Source organism: Coregonus clupeaformis, chromosome 30, assembly GCF_020615455.1.
Source record: "Coregonus clupeaformis isolate EN_2021a chromosome 30, ASM2061545v1, whole genome shotgun sequence".
Lineage (NCBI taxonomy): Eukaryota > Metazoa > Chordata > Actinopteri > Salmoniformes > Salmonidae > Coregonus > Coregonus clupeaformis.
In genome coordinates this window covers 34,186,425-34,203,572 of record NC_059221.1, presented here as the reverse complement: position 1 = coordinate 34,203,572, position 17,148 = coordinate 34,186,425, and the positions used below count along the sequence as shown (strand labels likewise).

The 17,148-nt window shown below is 45.4% G+C and overlaps 2 protein-coding genes across 4 annotated transcripts; both read right to left on the bottom strand.

The window, feature by feature from the left end:
• Positions 1-895: 895 nt before the first annotated feature.
• On the bottom strand, positions 896-7,464 carry LOC121545365 (transcriptional regulator QRICH1). 3 transcript variants are annotated; one of them, XM_041855821.2, is made up of 12 exons: positions 7,187-7,464; positions 5,581-5,881; positions 5,372-5,473; positions 5,049-5,198; positions 4,240-4,962; positions 3,900-4,065; positions 3,645-3,799; positions 3,427-3,541; positions 3,183-3,291; positions 2,955-3,106; positions 2,756-2,846; positions 896-1,809 (listed from the first exon to the last, which is right to left on the bottom strand). In XM_041855821.2, exons 2-12 carry the CDS (start codon positions 5,836-5,838, stop codon positions 1,632-1,634), a joined length of 2,199 nt encoding a protein of 732 aa, XP_041711755.1. In that variant the 5' UTR covers positions 5,839-5,881; positions 7,187-7,464; the 3' UTR covers positions 896-1,631. The 3 variants fall into 3 exon arrangements, with proteins under 3 accessions (XP_041711755.1, XP_041711753.1, XP_041711754.1); XM_041855819.2 differs by having other exon boundaries at positions 3,183-3,297; positions 7,187-7,463; XM_041855820.2 differs by having other exon boundaries at positions 3,183-3,297; positions 7,220-7,463.
• Positions 7,465-8,162: 698 nt separating this feature from the next.
• Positions 8,163-16,990, bottom strand: qars1 (glutaminyl-tRNA synthetase 1). Its single transcript, XM_041855822.2, has 23 exons — positions 16,826-16,990; positions 16,113-16,263; positions 15,771-15,880; positions 15,501-15,576; positions 15,317-15,381; positions 15,139-15,192; positions 13,276-13,336; positions 13,104-13,175; positions 12,931-13,016; positions 12,687-12,773; positions 12,379-12,478; positions 11,982-12,060; positions 11,636-11,875; positions 11,452-11,544; positions 11,193-11,330; positions 10,485-10,572; positions 10,260-10,406; positions 10,078-10,179; positions 9,843-9,935; positions 9,462-9,592; positions 9,266-9,332; positions 8,995-9,120; positions 8,163-8,800 (listed from the first exon to the last, which is right to left on the bottom strand). The coding sequence occupies exons 1-23, from the start codon at positions 16,934-16,936 to the stop codon at positions 8,750-8,752; spliced, it is 2,328 nt and encodes a 775-aa protein (XP_041711756.1). The 5' UTR covers positions 16,937-16,990; the 3' UTR covers positions 8,163-8,749.
• Positions 16,991-17,148: the final 158 nt, after the last annotated feature.

Below are 17,148 nucleotides of genomic sequence, written 5' to 3'. Positions count from 1 at the left end.
AGCGGTATTCTCTGTATAGATGAAGGTCCAGTATGCATTTTGGGATGTGCATATACACTGAGTGTACAAAACATTAGGAACACCTGCTCTTTCCATGACAGACTGACTAGGTGACAGCTATGATCCCTTATTGATGTCACTTGTTACATCCACTTCAAAATCAGTGTAGAAGGAGAGACAGGTTAAAGAAGGATTTTTAAGCCTTGAGACAGATTGTGTATGTGTGCCATTCAGAGGGTCAATGGGCAAGACAAAATATTTAAGTGCCGTTGAACAGAGTATGGTAGTATGGTGCCAGGCACATGGGTTTGAATGTGTCAAGATCTGCAACGCTGCTGGGTTTTTCCATGCTCAACAGTTTCCCCTGTGTATCAAGAATGGCCTGAGGGCAAAAGAGGGTGCAACTCAATATTAGGAAGGTGTTCCTAATGTTTTGTACACTCTGTATGCGCTATAAAACAGTCCTTCCCAACCCTCTTCTCGGGGACAACCAGATGTTTCAACTTTTTGTTTTAGCCCTAAAAACCAGCACACCAGATTCAATTAGTCAAGGGAATGATGATTAGCAGACTAATTGAATCAGGTGTGACAGTTTAAGGCTACAACAAAAATGTGAAATGTCTGGTCATCCCCGAGGAGAGGGTTGGGAAATCCTGCTATACACAGACAATCAACAAATACATACATTTAAACGCCCACACCAATAGAAATCCACTTTTTCGGGCTGAAAGACGATCACCAGAGCTTACCCATGATGTTGCACAACGATGTAAATCAATAAGTCATCATTTTAGTCAAAGTATGATATTTGGGCTTGAAGTAGCAAAACCGAATGTGTGACTTCGGTTACATGCCTTTTTCTATGAGATGACGCGCAAATAATGATCAGCCTCCGTTTTGCTTCAGGGCTGGGTTTTATTGAAATGTTACCACCTACCAGCATGGCAATGTTTATTAAGCAGAAACACCTGCTGCAAAGTTCTTCCTATTCAAGTCGTCAGAGCCAAACAGCTTTTCTCTGTAGCCTACACTTGAGTTTCCACTAGATAAAAACAGCCACAAAGTCAAAATGGGCTATATCGTACAAATCCATGAAAACAAAAATGAGCTTTTTGATCTTAATTTAAGGTTAGCAGTGTGGTTAAGGTGACAGGTTTAAAATCAGATTTTAAGATAATGTTGAAACAGACAGGATTTATTACTTTGTGGCTGTGTTAACTAGTGACGACCCTACACTTGGCCGCCTTGCCACGGAGCAAATTAAAATAAGGGGTGAAAACTAATGTTTTTACCAGCAAATTATCATAATCCATTGGATAATTTGTCAAGTTTCAATTATTTGAGCCGTCAGGAGGGATGGGCCAATGAATTATAGGCCTACTCGTGAACAAACATTCCATAACTGCAGGTGGCAGTAAATCGCCAACCTTGGCTTTATACTGTTCAAACAGCACACTCCGGGTGGCAGTATGCACCCTTTCAGTTTGTTTGCCAACTCATAGAAGTAGTAGAAGAAGAAAATGTACTACTTCAAAATGGAGATGGCCTCAATGGCCCTGCCCGTGCTCTCAGCGACGCCATAATGATGCGATGTCTAAGTCAATGGTCAATCCCCTCCTCCTCCAGTCCTGCTAATGTATGTTGGCAACAGCTTCCTGGATCTCTCTCACTATGAGGCAGCGAGCAAGGATGTGCTCCATCTGCTCTCTGTTGATTGGCTGGGTGGAGTACCACAGGGGGCTGTTGGGCGCCACCACGGGTTCAGGGTTCAGGTAGAAGGCGTCGTTACGGCCTTTAGCACTCTGTGGACTGAGAGAGAGGTTAGTATTATGTGACAAATGGAAAAAAATCCTTAACGTTTAAACTGCCATTTATCGGTTTAACATTCAAAACAATTCATCAAATATAAAATGGGAAATCCTATTGAGTGGTATGACTGCTAGGGGCAATGAAGTTCTACCGCAGTAGTCGGGGTAGCTATTGGTTAACTATTTATCAGTCTTATGGCTTGGGGGTAGAAGCTGTTCAGGCTCCTGTTGGTTCCAGACTTGCATCGGCACCGGTTGCTGTGCGGTAGCAGAGAGAACAGTCTGACTTACGCGTCAGGATCATTTTTAGGGCCTTCCATGTACTGGTTAAAAGGAGAATAATTTTTAAACTTTCTAATGCTGTTAAATCTATGTCTCAACTCCCATTATAAAGGGAATAACATGTTGAAACGGGAGTAAATGTTGAACAGTGACATTGATGAGAAAGACACACCTGTTTCAGTAGTAAGAGTCGCGGCTCAAATGGTGCATGCAGCCCTTCATTTAGCAAATTACCTCAACTCAAGTAGGCCATTGGCAATGTCTGCATATCAACTGCAATAATTTCTGTAATCAGCACGTTCTTTTCCAACTGTTAAGGACAATGACGTGCGGAGCGCTTTATATCCATCGAATATAATTTGAAATATGCATATCCTCTCTTAACGTCACAGCATTGTTGCGTTAGGTAGGCCAATTTGTTTTTTAAAATCCCTTTACGATGGGACCTGTTAGTGGTAGTTTTGTGATAACTGCATTGTGATTTTAATTTCTTCGGTTAGGGATTTTTTCTTAATGTCAATGATTCAATTTCGTTTAAAATGTTTTAACGTTCACACCCCTAGCTGTATATTAGTGTTCTTCTACAAATACCAGGCTAGATTCAGAGGCATTATGTACCCTTCAATTGTCTCCTTCCCACCCTTACGCTTTGCCCCTCAACTCACCATTTGAAGAGGTAGAAGTCGTAGAGCTTGATGGGGCAGCGTAGAGGGTTCTCTGGATGCTCCAACTGCTCTGCATACATGTCATCTGTCACTGCGGGAGAGAGGTTAGAGGTTAACACCAAGACTCGAAATGTCACAAAGAGCCATGTACAGCATTTGACCCCTGGCTCTCCTGCCCTGGGGCTTGGTGACCTCTCACCTTTCTGTCCTATCTGGTGTTGGCCAACAGGCTTTAGGTAGCGGATGCTGGTGCACTTGTCTTTGGGGTTGTTGGGGCTCTTCCTGGTGTGTCTCAGGACTTTGGAGAAGGCGAGCTTCAGATGCTGCTCCACCGTCTTCAGCTGGAAGTACCTAGGGAGGACAAAGAGGTGTTAGATACATGCATTGTGTGTGTGTGTGTGTGTGTGTGTGTGTGTAACTAACTCACTTGGTGTTGAAGAACATCAGCGTGGTCAGTAGCGTTGCAGGGGAATGGGCACCCAGCTGTTTACACTCCCACAGCATCTCCTCCGTCACCTGACTGGCAATGAGGTAACCTGGGCCAGGAAGTCATAAAACACAGCAAAAAACATGAAACACCTGACATGTTTTATTCATCACTAATTCATGCAGGTGATATGTACAATGTGTATGGTTGGGCTCTAATTGACTATACCGATTTCTGTTCTTACCTAGTGGATGGACGCTTGGCCTCCATGGCTCAAGTATCCGATGCAGACACTGGGAGAAGCGCCCGTAGTACGGGTCTGAGAACACGTCATCCACACGACCATTATCAACCAGATACTACACAGAGAAAGACAGGAAAGACAAGAGAGTAAAAATATATTTAGTTAGAATATGCAGTAGCTTCCATTATAGTTACTATATTCCTGTGTGTGTGGGGCACCTTCTGTATGCAGAGGAAGACATAGTAGAGAACGTCAGCCCCATAAGTCTCTCCCTCCAGCCCTCGGGCCTCCTGGCACATGTGAGACAGCCCCACACTGAGCTCAGCAACCGCACACGACACCAGGTCCTCCTGGAACCTCAGCGCCTGCCGGCCTACACACACACACAAAAGTATTAACAGTCAATGGGGAGCTGGCTAGCGAGGGGGTAGACATACTGCCCAATTAAAAAAAAGGTGTGTGAATGTACTTACGGCCAATGGGAGCTAGTTTGTTGATCTCGTCCTTGTCCAGCTCGGCATTCTTCCTCTGGGCCCAGAGCTTCCACACGTCAAGCCCCTCCTCAGGCTTCAGAGAGCAGGAAAGCATAATCTCTGTATGCCCCTGGCCCTCCATCTCTGCTACTGTCATGGTCTGACCCTGCGCACACACACCAGGGCTATCAGTATGCAAAAAAAGCAGCAAGAGACCAGGCCATTCGAGTTAAGATCTCTAAACAAAAAAATGTAATCAAGATTATAAAAGTTATATCAATTTTGATGTAGATGTTTGGGGCTTTTAGAATTATTATCTGTAGCTGCTGAATAAATTGACCTGTAGTTGCTGTGCGTCCTGGACCTGCACCCCTCCCTGTGTGTGCAGCACCTGCTGCTGGGGGTCCCAGATGAGCGACTGGGTGGTGTTGCCATACCCCTGCACCGCCACAGGGATGTGGATGTTCCCGTGCATGAACTGGGCCGGGAACAGAGAGTTGGCCGCCACTGTCTGGTATTGCACTTCTTCATGACCCCCCGACGACCCAGTCATCGTGGAAACTGCATGACCCGAGCCGATCGTAACTTGTGTTGGCGTAGTGTGTGCCATTGTCGTTGTAGTTCCCCCCCCAACCTGCACAGCGCTGTATGCTTCCTGGGGGATGGCGATGTGTGTGACGCCACCCTGATCGCGTGACCCTGGTGGGGCAGAGTAGACTGGGATGGTCCAGGTCTCTCCAGTGGGGCTGGTGATGGTACCTGTAGCGCTGTACAGGTGGCTGCTATCTACAGTCAACACGTCTGGCCTCAGAGATACGTAGCTCTGCTGCTGCCCCTGACCCTGGGGGATGGCTAGTACAGTGGCCAGCTGCTGACCAGGCAGGGCGTACGACACTGTGATGGGCATGTCCACCTTACGCTTCTTGGCTGGCTGGAGGGGGGAGGTGGTCTGGATGGTGTTCCCCCGGGGAGAGCCCTGCTGCTGGGAGGGGGAGAGAGCTCCCACCGTCTGGATCTGGATCTGTTGACCACCAGCCACCGCTGCCATCAACTGGGCCTGCAGCTGCGAGGTAGATGAGGGGGAGAGAGATGTTGAAATACATGATCTGTTAGGTAAATGTGTACACCAACTGGTGTGTGTGTGTGTACCTGTTGGTGCTGTTCTTCCGTCAGGTCCCCAGACTGTATTAGCTGGGCTGTGGTGACCCCCTGTAGCTGTTGATGTGAGGAGGAGGGCAGCTGCAGCACCTGGCCACCCACCCCAACCACCTGGCCCTGATGTTGCCCCCCAATCTGCACCTACAGGAGATGGGGAAAGAGGGGGTGTCTGGTGTCAGTATTAATCTTTTCCATATACTTTTCGGTTAACCAGGATAGTCATAGGCTCTCAGCAATAATTGGCACTCATTTTTAGGAGAGTGGCAGGGACAGAGACAGACAGAATGATTAGATGAGAGAAAAAGACTACTGACCTGTATTATGTCTTGGCCTTGGTGCATGGCTGTGGTCATATGGGGTGAGAGCTGCTGCTCTGCTGCCATCACCTGCTGCTGGGACACCTGTACCTGCTGTTGCTGAAGGTAGAGCACAAGGTGGTTTTTATTATAATATGGACCATGTCATCAAATCCATCTTGTCTTTCACAAACTCAACCTTCTCTTTCCCTCTCGCTGTCTCTTACCGGACAGGCCAGTTCCAGCAGTGACCCAGCCACCTCGGTGCTGTCTGTGTATATGCAGTTGGCTCCCTGCTGGTACACCGTGGTGGTGGTAGTGGTTGTGGCGGCAGCGCCGCCCTGATGGTTGAACTCTTGCAGTGCCTCGGGGCCCTTGTTGGCCAGGGACTCCAGGAACTCCTTCATCCGATGCTGGGGGACACTGCGGGCCTTCAGCCTCACCAGATCCTCAAACGAGCCCCCCGAACCCTCCATGTTATTCATCACAGCCCAACGCTACTCTTCTACAGGGGATAGGATGGTGTGCCTGTGTGGACATAGACAAGATGCATGTCAGTTAGTCATTTACCATAAACCTGCAGTTATTTACTTACTGTCATGAAGGCTTAAAGGGCAATTCCACCACTTTTCAACCTCATTTTCATTATCTCCAGCACAATACCAGTGTCTACATATGTGAAAAAAGCGCATTTCTACATTTTATAGAAATAATTAAAATGTAAGAGTTCTACCCGATGACATCAAAAGGCCAAAAAAAAAATGTTAACTGTGATTTTCAAACTATGATATTCACGGTGACATGGGGAGCAAGAAAATAGCCTCCCTCTGGCTACAAACTTGTTGCAGGTTTTCAAAATCCGTTTCTTACTTTTAATCCTACCCTGTGATGTCACAGAGAAGCATTTTTTTAGGACCTTATCTTTTTATCCACTGATCATAGAAATTTACAGTTTTCACATATTTAGAAACTGGTAAGGTGCTGTAGATAATTAAAATGAGGTTGAATTGTCCTTTAAGTTACAATGACTACGTTAATAGGGTTGTGGTACACTACTAAAGTTGTCGGTCACAAAAAAAAAAGAAAAATGCATTAGTTTTGGCAGGAAAATAACGTTTTAGGACAAGAATATTTGCTGACAGACAAGGAAGGGGAAAACTTTTGTGGCCGTCCAATCACGGTCGGTAGTAGTAGGCCAAATCCTCCGTTCTGTCCCGCCAGGGCTATGACAGTGTTTGAAGGCAGGAATGTTTTACATCTGACAGAAGCTAAAGGTTAATTCTGCTGGCCTGGGGTGTCAGGATTCGGAGGGTGCTGCAAAAGCGTTGTGTCTCAAGTCAGAAGAATGAAATCATCATCATCATCATCTACTCGGAATTCGGAACAATAAAAACTGTTCCGTGACAGTCGAGGTCAGGGCGGGGGCTCACCAGGTAGGTCTTGGTTCTTCGCTCGAGCAGTTCGGTTGTGAGAACACCGAACAAAGATGGAACAAATCTCACATTTGACTGGGTGTGAATTAAGTAATTGTTCATAGATACTGAACAAATGCCAAGTGTACATTTGCTACTGTAACTAAAGGAGAGTTACTGGTGTTGTAAATCTGCTACTGTAGCTAGCTGCTAACGTTACAAGCTAGCTAGCATTAGCTGACTACGGTATTTTGCTCGTTCCCGTGGAGTTCCCTCCTCCATACCTGTCTACTAAACAAACAGAATATGCAGCTCTTGAGCAAATAAAATACGCCATGTTAATGAAAGCACAAAATAGATAATGTGGTGAATAGAAGAACGTCAGTATAAGACGTGTTTAGTTCAGTAACAGTATACTAACGTTAGTACGCTCCACTCCCCTCCTCGCCTTTACCTCTCTTCTCCCAGGCCGACCAACTCCACTCTCTCTATCCGCCCAGAAAAGCAGCTCCACAAGCCAGTAGCAGCGTTTTTCTTGTACATATGAGAGATACAAGATGTCTCTGTGATCTTTTAGACTTGGATTTTTTCTTGTTTCTTGCTATTTCGTCTATTATTTTCCGTTTTATTTTGCAGTCAGATTTCACTGGGCGCCATCTTACAACTACACCCCTTTCGTCCAATCAGATGGCGTTCTACTGCGGCGTGCTGCTAACGCGAGATTACCCACTGCAGATGCCGCGAGAAATTGATGTGACGGTCATTTTAAAGGGGACATGCAGTGCAACGTGCCACACTTATCACAACTTCGTGACAAAAACTCTTCCAGAGGAAGCATAACTCAAGATTAAATTGCAATCTAATTGCTTTAAAGTGTGAAATAAATGTCTTGTTCATAAGGCTATGTGCTGCTCATGGGGAACAACCTTACAGTAAATATTCGACTTTTCCATGTATCCAGTTACATCTTTTCCACATCAAATATCTTGGAAATAACCTCTGCTCAGCACTGTACGTAGGTAACATGATTATTTTAGTAAAGAACCCTGGCAGCAGGGTAATGTACTGTGGGTACTGTGTTTTGGAAACAGCATCTGTCCCAGTCCACCTTAAAGAGCTTCTCACTGGTATCTTGCCTAGTTGTTGTCTTAAGGTGGACCACAGGAAATGTGCCAATTAATTTGGTGGAACTGGGACAGCTCTGGGCAGGCAAGAGTTAATTCCCATGCACTCTACTTCATCCAAAAGTGGTCTGTGTTCCTCCCACAATGCAAGTGTGCCTTTAAGTGGATTGTGTTGAAGTATGAGTGAATGAATGTTATCCCTTTCACTGTTAAAGTTGATTAAGAAACACACCACACACCTGCATTAACCCAAGGTAAACACTGACTCAGACACATTGTAATAACTATTTTAATTATTTTTTCATGGTTTTATTCATGGTTTCCTCTCAAATTGTCAAGTGTGTCACCAAATGTTCCATTTGTGTAAAATAACCAAATGTTGCATTTGAGAGCATCTATGTTGTGTGAGATCGGCACAGAGCTAAGCTTGATGATGATACGTTTGACCATGGACGCAAAGCTTGATAATGATGATAGGATGGGTTTACATCATACAAACTTACAGTAAGACCCTTGTTACCCTAATTATAAATGAGTTGTGGTCCTCAAAAGGAGGTACCTTGTGACACAGTGCCCAAGTCTGTGCAAATGCTAAACTGAAAGATGCCCACAAACCCAAATTCTGGATTTCAAATCGACCCCTAAGCACATCTGTAGATCTGGATTGGATAGGTGTATCCAATATGGCAAAAAGTCCACCTAGCCTATCAGAGGCCTATGAAGATGGAGCGTTGCTTACACCCATCTGATACTTTCAGATCTAAAGCATGTCAGATGTAGGAGAAAGGGGTTGATTTGGGATTGACATGTTTGAGGGCTCATGGGAAGCAGGCGGTCCAGCTTGATCCCATTCCACCCAATCACATCTTCCCAGGGTCCTCTTTGAGGGTGACCGTTCTGTTGAAGACGAGCTGCAGGGAGAGGAAAGCTGCTGTTATCCTCTGGCTCATGTTCTATAGACAATTTCTCTTTGTCACCAACTTCATAAGATGACATCATTCTACCAGTGTCCATTTCAAAGTAAACAATTTAATAACACCCCAGTTCTCACTCCTTTTTCCACCTGTATCAATCAACTATTCCGTTTCTGGTTGGTGGACCGTACCTTGTCTGCTGTGCTGTCTGGGTCCAGTGCGAAGTATCCCACTCTCTCAAATTGGAACTTATCAAACACCTTCGCCTTGCTCACCGAAATGTCCACCAAGGCACTGTTGATCACTTGCAGGGAGTTCTGGGGGACATAGAGGACATAGGAAACATTTTGCCATGGGTACATCTCAAACTTCCTCTCCTTGTCTCCTGTCCTTTATCGGCATGTGTGTATGTTTTCTGAGGCTGTGTGTGTGTCCATGACAGTAACACTTAGACACACTCACAGGGTTGATGTCACTTAGGAAGCCGCCGGGCACCTCAGACAGGTCCTCAGGATTTTTGTGAAGGAATCTGAGGACAGATGAAAATAGACAACAAGAGAGAGAGAGCGAGAGAGAGAGAGAAATCATTACACACCTAGCAGACAGACACACGTCTCTCTCTCACAGACACAAACGCAAAGCCTTTTCAGTGACTCACAGTCTTTCGTAGAGACGGATTTCGCACTTCTGGGGCTCGCTGACCCAGTGGATGAAGGCCTTAGGTTTCTCTGCAGCCTCATGGGAACTACAGCAATGCACGTCCAACTCCACCACCCTTCCTTGGGCGTCCTGAGAGAGAAAGAGATGGCGAGTGAGACAGAGAGAGAGAGAAACATGGAGATAGAGCGAGTAAGAAAGCGGAAGATAATAGCAAAGTGAGAGAATCAGAGAGAGAGGAAAGGGAGAGGACAGAGAAGGTGCAGGGGACAGAAAGAGGGATTTAACATCCTGCCAGGACAAACAGGCATGTATGTTGGTTCATAGTCTTAACATGGTTCTTTGTTTTTTGTAGTCTTTCAGTCTGAGAGAAGCGTCTCACCTTGATGACCTTCTGTACAGAGATGACATAGCCAGCATGCCTCAGGCCTACTGGCTGATCTAGGGTCAGACGCTTGTAGCCCTTCTCCATCACCTGCAGCGGGAGATAGAGAGCAGCAGGGTTAAAACACACACACACGGTACATAGTCAACACTACCTCAGAAACACATTTACAAAGTACACAGACCTTGTCTTGAGAGCGTACACACTAAGACCCCCACAATTTGTCACCTACCTCTCTAAAGTCGCTCTGCTCGATGAAGATGGTGCGTGTAAATGGCACAACATGGCTGCCCATGAACTCATTGGCTGGGAAGTCAGGCACACGGACATCATTCTAGGAGAGGAGATAAAGAAATGGTTCCCATTCGCACTAATCCTCGAATTAAAAGTGATTTTGTGTGTGTGTTTACATACCCGTATGCCCTCAGGCAGGTTGGTGATGGTGACTTTGAGGGGCTCCAGGACGGCCATGGCTCGGGGGGCGTGGTCATTCAGCACATCCCTCACACACGACTCCAACATGTGGGGCTCCATCGTTGCCTGGGCAACAGTCACTCCCACCTGGCAAGATGGAATACAACATTCAAACAATAGTATTGCTTACTCCTCCATCTCCCTCCATCTATCCCTCTCTCGTACCTTTGCACAGAAGTTGTTGATGGCCTCAGATGGGAAGCCCCTCCTCCTCAGAGCAGTCAGAGTGAAGAGACGAGGGTCGTCCCAGTCCCTGCGAAACACAAACCGTCAGTGGAAGTCTCTCACACACATCAATAGTTACTTTGGACCAAATAATGTAGTTTGGCTCTGGAGACAATTAGTTTGGCCCTGGATAATAATAGTTTAGTTGGGCGATATCCAGATTTTCATACCGTTTCTGTACCATACCGAGGTATACGCTATTACCGAATGAGCACACAAGGGGCAAAAACACTAAACAATTTAAGCAACAGGGATCTTGATCCAGGAGGGGATTGAATGTCTCTGCTGTAACCAAGAAGCTTGATCTTGACAACTAGCCACTTAGCTAGCAAGTTAGCAAACCAAATGCATAGCTGGAGCCCTGAGCTGGATAGAATTTGACACATCTTAGATTTCTTATAGTTATACTTAACATATAGTTATAAGCAGTGGCGTAGCACAAAAAAAGTTTTTAAAAATAATTAACGGTATTGAAAATCATACCATCGGTATTTTGAAATAACCCGGTATACGGTGTATCGCCCAAGCCTACAGTTTGGCAGTAGAAACAAATAGTTTGGCCCTGGAAACAAATAGTTTTGCCTTAGAAACAGGATTTCCATAGAGCCAGGTGAGGTGAGGCGAGGTGCTAGTGTGTGTAATGCTGACCTGACAGTTCCTTCCTCCACCAGTTTGATGATCTTCCTCTTGGAGACCACGGTGTACGTGAGGTTCAGACGGCCATATTCCCACTGCACAGGGCAGTACACATCCAGAGCATTACACAGCCAGAAATACGATGACCGCCTGAAGGACACACACAAGCATATTAAGAGAATCCATCAAAGGTTCTAAAGAACCAAAAACGTAAAGGAAAGAAAGATCCTGAAACAAACACATTTGAATGTAACTACAACACACAGCATACCTGGCCTGGAACTCCTTGGTGCAGAGTGAGTGTGTGATGTTTTCAATGGAGTCACACAGACAGTGGGTGTAGTCATAGGTGGGGTAGATACACCTGTGAAGAGGAAAGGGGGGAGGGGGTAGAACTGTGATGAGTATAATGAAAACTGTTAGAAGGAACACTGTGGTGCGTGTGTGTGTATTACCATGCGTCCCCAGTGCGATGGTGGGCTGTGTATTTGATCCTGTAGGCCACGGGGTCCATCTTGCCGTCCTCCATCACTATCTTCATCCTAAGTGTGGCCTCTCCCTCAGCGAAAAGGCCCCGCCTCATCCTGTCAAACAGCACCAATGACTCCTCAGCAGGACGCTCTCGCCATGGCGACGGGGGCAGGTTGTGACCCTTCAGCTCCTCCCCCCGCTGGTGACACACGTAGGCATGGCCCCTAGAGAGGTGAGCAAACAGTCAGATACACTCCTATATAGACACACACGTATGCAAATGGTTCCACACATATGAGAATAAAGAGAAACACAGACAGTGCCACCCACCTACGGATGAGGTCCTCTGCCAGGTCGTAAAGTCTTTGGAAGTTGTCGGAGGCGTGAGTGATTTCATAAGGCTTATAACCTGAGACACACACACACACACATACTGATGTTGCAATGTGTTATGGTTGACTATAGCATGTCATTACCAGTCAGTGCTAAACCATTCTCTGGAGACTTTGCCAATGTTGTTGTGATGTTAGGGCAGTAGTTCTCAATCCTGGTTCTGGGGACCTAGCACTACACACCTGACTCAAATCATCAACTCGTAATCAGGCTTTGATGATTTGAGTCAGGTGTGTAGTGCTAGGGCAAAAACAAAGATATGCTCCCCTTTGGGTCCCCAGGACCAGGATTGAGAAACATTGTGTTAGGGTAACATTGTACAACGGACACTCACCCAGCCACTCCACCATGTCTTTGATGGCGGTGAAGTACTTCTCCTCTTCCTTCTCTGGGTTAGTGTCATCATACCTCAAGAAGCAGATCCCATCATTAGCCTGAGGAGGGAGAGAGGACAAGGAGAGAGGAAAAGAGAGGACAACACAATTGTGATAGTGCGTTATGGTCAGGGTTCAGTCAAGTACACAGTATGAAATCAACCCTTAGCCTTTACCAATAAGCTAAATGTAGCCTAAGCTATACTTTGCCTTCTGGTAGTGGTTAAGGGTGTGGTGCTGGTGGGTGGAGTGTGTGTCAGGGTCATACCTTAGCGTAGCCAAAATTAAAGTTGATGGCTTTGGCGTGACCAATGTGAAGAATACCGTTGGGCTCTGGAGGGAAACGAGTGCGAATCTACAGTAATATAGACAGGCAAGAGAAAAACCAACAGAGAAGGAGAGACAAGGAGAAAGAGATTCATTAGTGAGAGATCAACAGTTCCACCTGCAGGCAGTATGTTCCTTAAATGCATTCTGGTCATCCCACCCATGACATTCCCTTATCTCCATACCTGTCCTCCAGTGAACTCCAGATGCTGCTTCAACAGGTCCATGGTTTTAGGAGTGACCACATAGCCCTCTGTTTTATAGTTCTCTCCTGGAGAAACAGGTCAGAGGCCAGGGGTTACAAGCTAGTATACTTAAATTGGTAAGGAGGGTCATGGAAGAAGTGTCTCCATCTCACCTGGTTTGTGGAAATTTAGGGCCGCTCCTCTCAGCTGATCCATCAGTGATCTGCCCTCAATCTTCAACTCCCCTACACACATACACAAGTCACACAAAAGTATGTCAACACCCCTGTAACAGGGTGACCACTTAACCCAGAGCAGCTATATGTGGAGTCCCCAGGTCATTACCATTCATAGTGAGCTCCTCCTTCACCTTCACCTCACCATCTGGAGCCTTAGCCTTCTGAGCCTGCACATAGGAGTTATTCATTTAGTATCATTTACATAGGAGTTATTCATTTAGTATCGTATACAGTACATACAGTGGGGAAAAAAAGTATTTAGTCAGCCACCAATTGTGCAAGTTCTCCCACTTAAAAATATGAGAGAGGCCTGTAATTTTCATCATAGGTACACGTCAACTATGACAGACAAAATGAGAATTTTTTTTCCAGAAGATCACATTGTAGGATTTTTTATGAATTTATTTGCAAATTATGGTGGAAAATAAGTATTTGGTCAATAACAAAAGTTTCTCAATACTTTGTTATATACCCTTTGTTGGCAATGACACAGGTCAAACGTTTTCTGTAAGTCTTCACAAGGTTTTCACACACTTTTGCTGGTATTTTGGCCCAGTCCTCCATGCAGATCTCCTCTAGAGCAGTGATGTTTTGGGGCTGTCGCTGGGTAACACGGACTTTCAACTCCCTCCAAAGATGTTCTATGGGGTTGAGATCTGGAGACTGGCTAGGCCACTCCAGGACCTTGAAATGCTTCTTACGAAGCCACTCCTTCGTTGCCTGGGCGGTGTGTTTGGGATCATTGTCATGCTGAAAGACCCAGCCACGTTTCATCTTCAATGCCCTTGCTGATGGAAGGAGGTTTTCACTCAAAATCTCACGATACATGGCCCCATTCATTCTTTCCTTTACACGGATCAGTCGTCCTGGTCCCTTTGCAGAAAAAACAGCCCCAAAGCATGATGTTTCCACCCCCATGCTTCACAGTAGGTATGGTGTTCTTTGGATGCAACTCAGCATTCTTTGTCCTCCAAACACGACGAGTTGAGTTTTTACCAAAAAGTTCTATTTTGGTGTCATTTGACCATATGATATTCTCCCAATCCTCTTCTGGATCATCCAAATGCACTCTAGCAAACTTCAGACGGGCCTGGACATGTACTGGCTTAAGCAGGGGGACACGTCTGGCACTGCAGGATTTGAGTCCCTGGCGGCGTAGTGTGTTACTGATGGTAGGCTTTGTTACTTTGGTCCCAGCTCTCTGCAGGTCATTCACTAGGTCCCCCCGTGTGGTTCTGGGATTCTTGTGATCATTTTGACCCACGGGGTGAGATCTTGCGTGGAGCCCCAGATCGAGGGAGATTATCAGTGGTCTTGTATGTCTTCCATTTCCTAATAATTGCTCCCACAGTTGATTTCTTCAAACCAAGCTGCTTACCTATTGCAGATTCAGTCTTCCCCAGCCTGGTGCAGGTCTACAATTTTGTTTCTGGTGTCCTTTGACAGCTCTTTGGTCTTGGCCATAGTGGAGTTTGGAGTGTGACTGTTTGAGGTTGTGGACAGGTGTCTTTTATACTGATAACAAGTTCAAACAGGTGCCATTAATACAGGTAACGAGTGGAGGACAGAGGAGCCTCTTAAAGAAGAAGTTACAGGTCTGTGAGAGCCAGAAATCTTGCTTGTTTGTAGGTGACCAAATACTTATTTTCCACCATAATTTGCAAATAAATTAATTTAAAATCCTACAATGTGAATATCTGGATTTTTTTTCCTCAATTTGTCTGTCATAGTTGACGTGTACCTATGATGAAAATTACAGGCCTCTATCATCTTCTTAAGTGGGAGAACTTGCACAATTGGTGGCTGACTAAATACTTTTTTTCCCCACTGTAGGAGTTATTCATTTAGTATATTTTACGTGATTATGCAATGGATTGATCCATTAGTAAAATCATCCCAGCTTTTGCGTGTGAAATATGATTGCAAAAAAATTGAATGGACAGCCATGTTGAGCTGTGTGAGGTGCTACCTTGGGTTTCTTCTCCAGGTCAGCCTCTGTCTTTGGGCCCAGGAGATGGAGGACCTGAGAGGGAACGGGGTCAGGATTTCACACAGGGTCACAATACAAGCACACATCTGAGGTATATCTATGTTGATATACACAGAATGCCTTCAGAGGCCAAACATAAATGTATTGCTACACACACCTGCATGTCCACCTCGTTTTTGATCATCTTCCCATCAGCCCACATCAGACCACCACGAGCCTCACCTGTGAGTACAGAGGCACTCTCAATGAGACTTACATCCTCTGCTCCTTACCGACACAGATATTAATTTCCTCCAGTCCCGGAGGAGGTAATCAATATTCTATCAGGGCTGTATTCTTACCCATGAGCAGTCCCATGTTAAAACGGTACCTCTCCTGCAGCAGCTGGTCTTTGTGCTTCTTGATAACTTTTTCCACCTGTAACACACCACTGTCAGTCAAACCCCTCACACTACCCAGCAACTGTTAATAATCATCATCACTGGACAGAGGCTATGTTTACAACATGACAATGTTGCATGCAACATTATAGGTAAACAGGAAAAGTCTGGGCCCTCTAGTTAGGGCTAAAGCCAGACGTTTTCCTGGTCAAAATAAGCTCAAGTCCTCACCTTGTCTTCTATCTGCTCTGGCGTTATGACCACTCCCACTCCACACAAAGACTCAAACTCCTTCTGGTTGATGGGGTCCTGGGGATGGCTCTTCACAAACTCCAAAGCAGCTAGAGAGGCGAGAGGAGCATGTTTAAACAGTCTGACACATTAAGGATAGTTCACCCCAAAATCAAAGTGTCTTTGTCTTTGTGTGTGACAGAGCGAGAGAGAGAGAGCTAGAAAGGGAGGATGGGAATGGCCACGAGACAAAATGCTGATGACATACAGACATCTTATCAGCTTTAGTTAATAATTACATTAATCATTGATGTCACGAAACTTGCGTTTGTGTGTGTCTACCTGCCAGTTGCAGCTCTGTGCAGATCTTATGCTGAGCGATGTGATCTGTGAGGAAGCCCAGGCGTTTGGGGTCTCTCAGACGAGAGGCCATGGTGTACAGGAGGGTCCCCGTTGCTTTGTCCACTCCTGCCACCCCAAGCACCCGCTGGGCCTGTGGAAAACAACCAGTTGGAATAAATAGACAGTGTTACAAGTGTTGACACCACTTAACACTACTGAAACCAGTGTTAGGCCTATTCCAAGTCCCAGAGTAAACTAGACCTGGAGATGAACTAACAGGAAAGCTGTCAATTTAATAGTCTGGATTGCTACTTTCAAGAACAAGTGCAGTACATTGGAGATCTGGGTTATTTTTAGCTGGTCAAGTCAGGGTAAGATGAGTTCTAATGACATGGTACACTAGAAAGAGGAATCCAAAGAAAAATTATTTCAAAGGGGTAGGCCTATAACATGTGTAAGAGAAACTGAAAGTTTACAGTGAACTATCAGGTATTTTCTTTCACTATTATTCTTGATTTGTCAATAATACGTTTGAATGAATGTATTCACTCAGACTCATATCAAAGTATGAACTTGTCTGACTAATAAATAAATGCCACAGCCAAAGAGTCAGTGAAATGACTAGCTAACGTAAGCAGGTTTATAATACTGTCATATATACCCACGCCCGATCTGCCAAGATTTCATACTTTTCTCAATCTCTCAAGTCATACCTGTGCAATAGCATCCTTTAGGGCAGAACATAAGGCATAATTTTTCAAAGTCTCCTTCGCTTTCTGCTCACTTAGCCCGATAGATGTAAAGAGTGTCAACGGATCCGCCATCTTTTACAATTCACACCAGCCAGACACGCCGCAAAAGATTCTTTGCCTGGAGGGGCGGGGGTACTTCCTACTCACGGAAAGAATAAAAGGAAAGTCATATGAACCAATCATGTCGCGTCTCTTGGACCAATCATGAATGTCTTTGTAGCAGTCGTCAGTCTATACTCTCTCAACGAGCCAATCGTTGGTTGTGTTGATATCAGGAGCCTCCT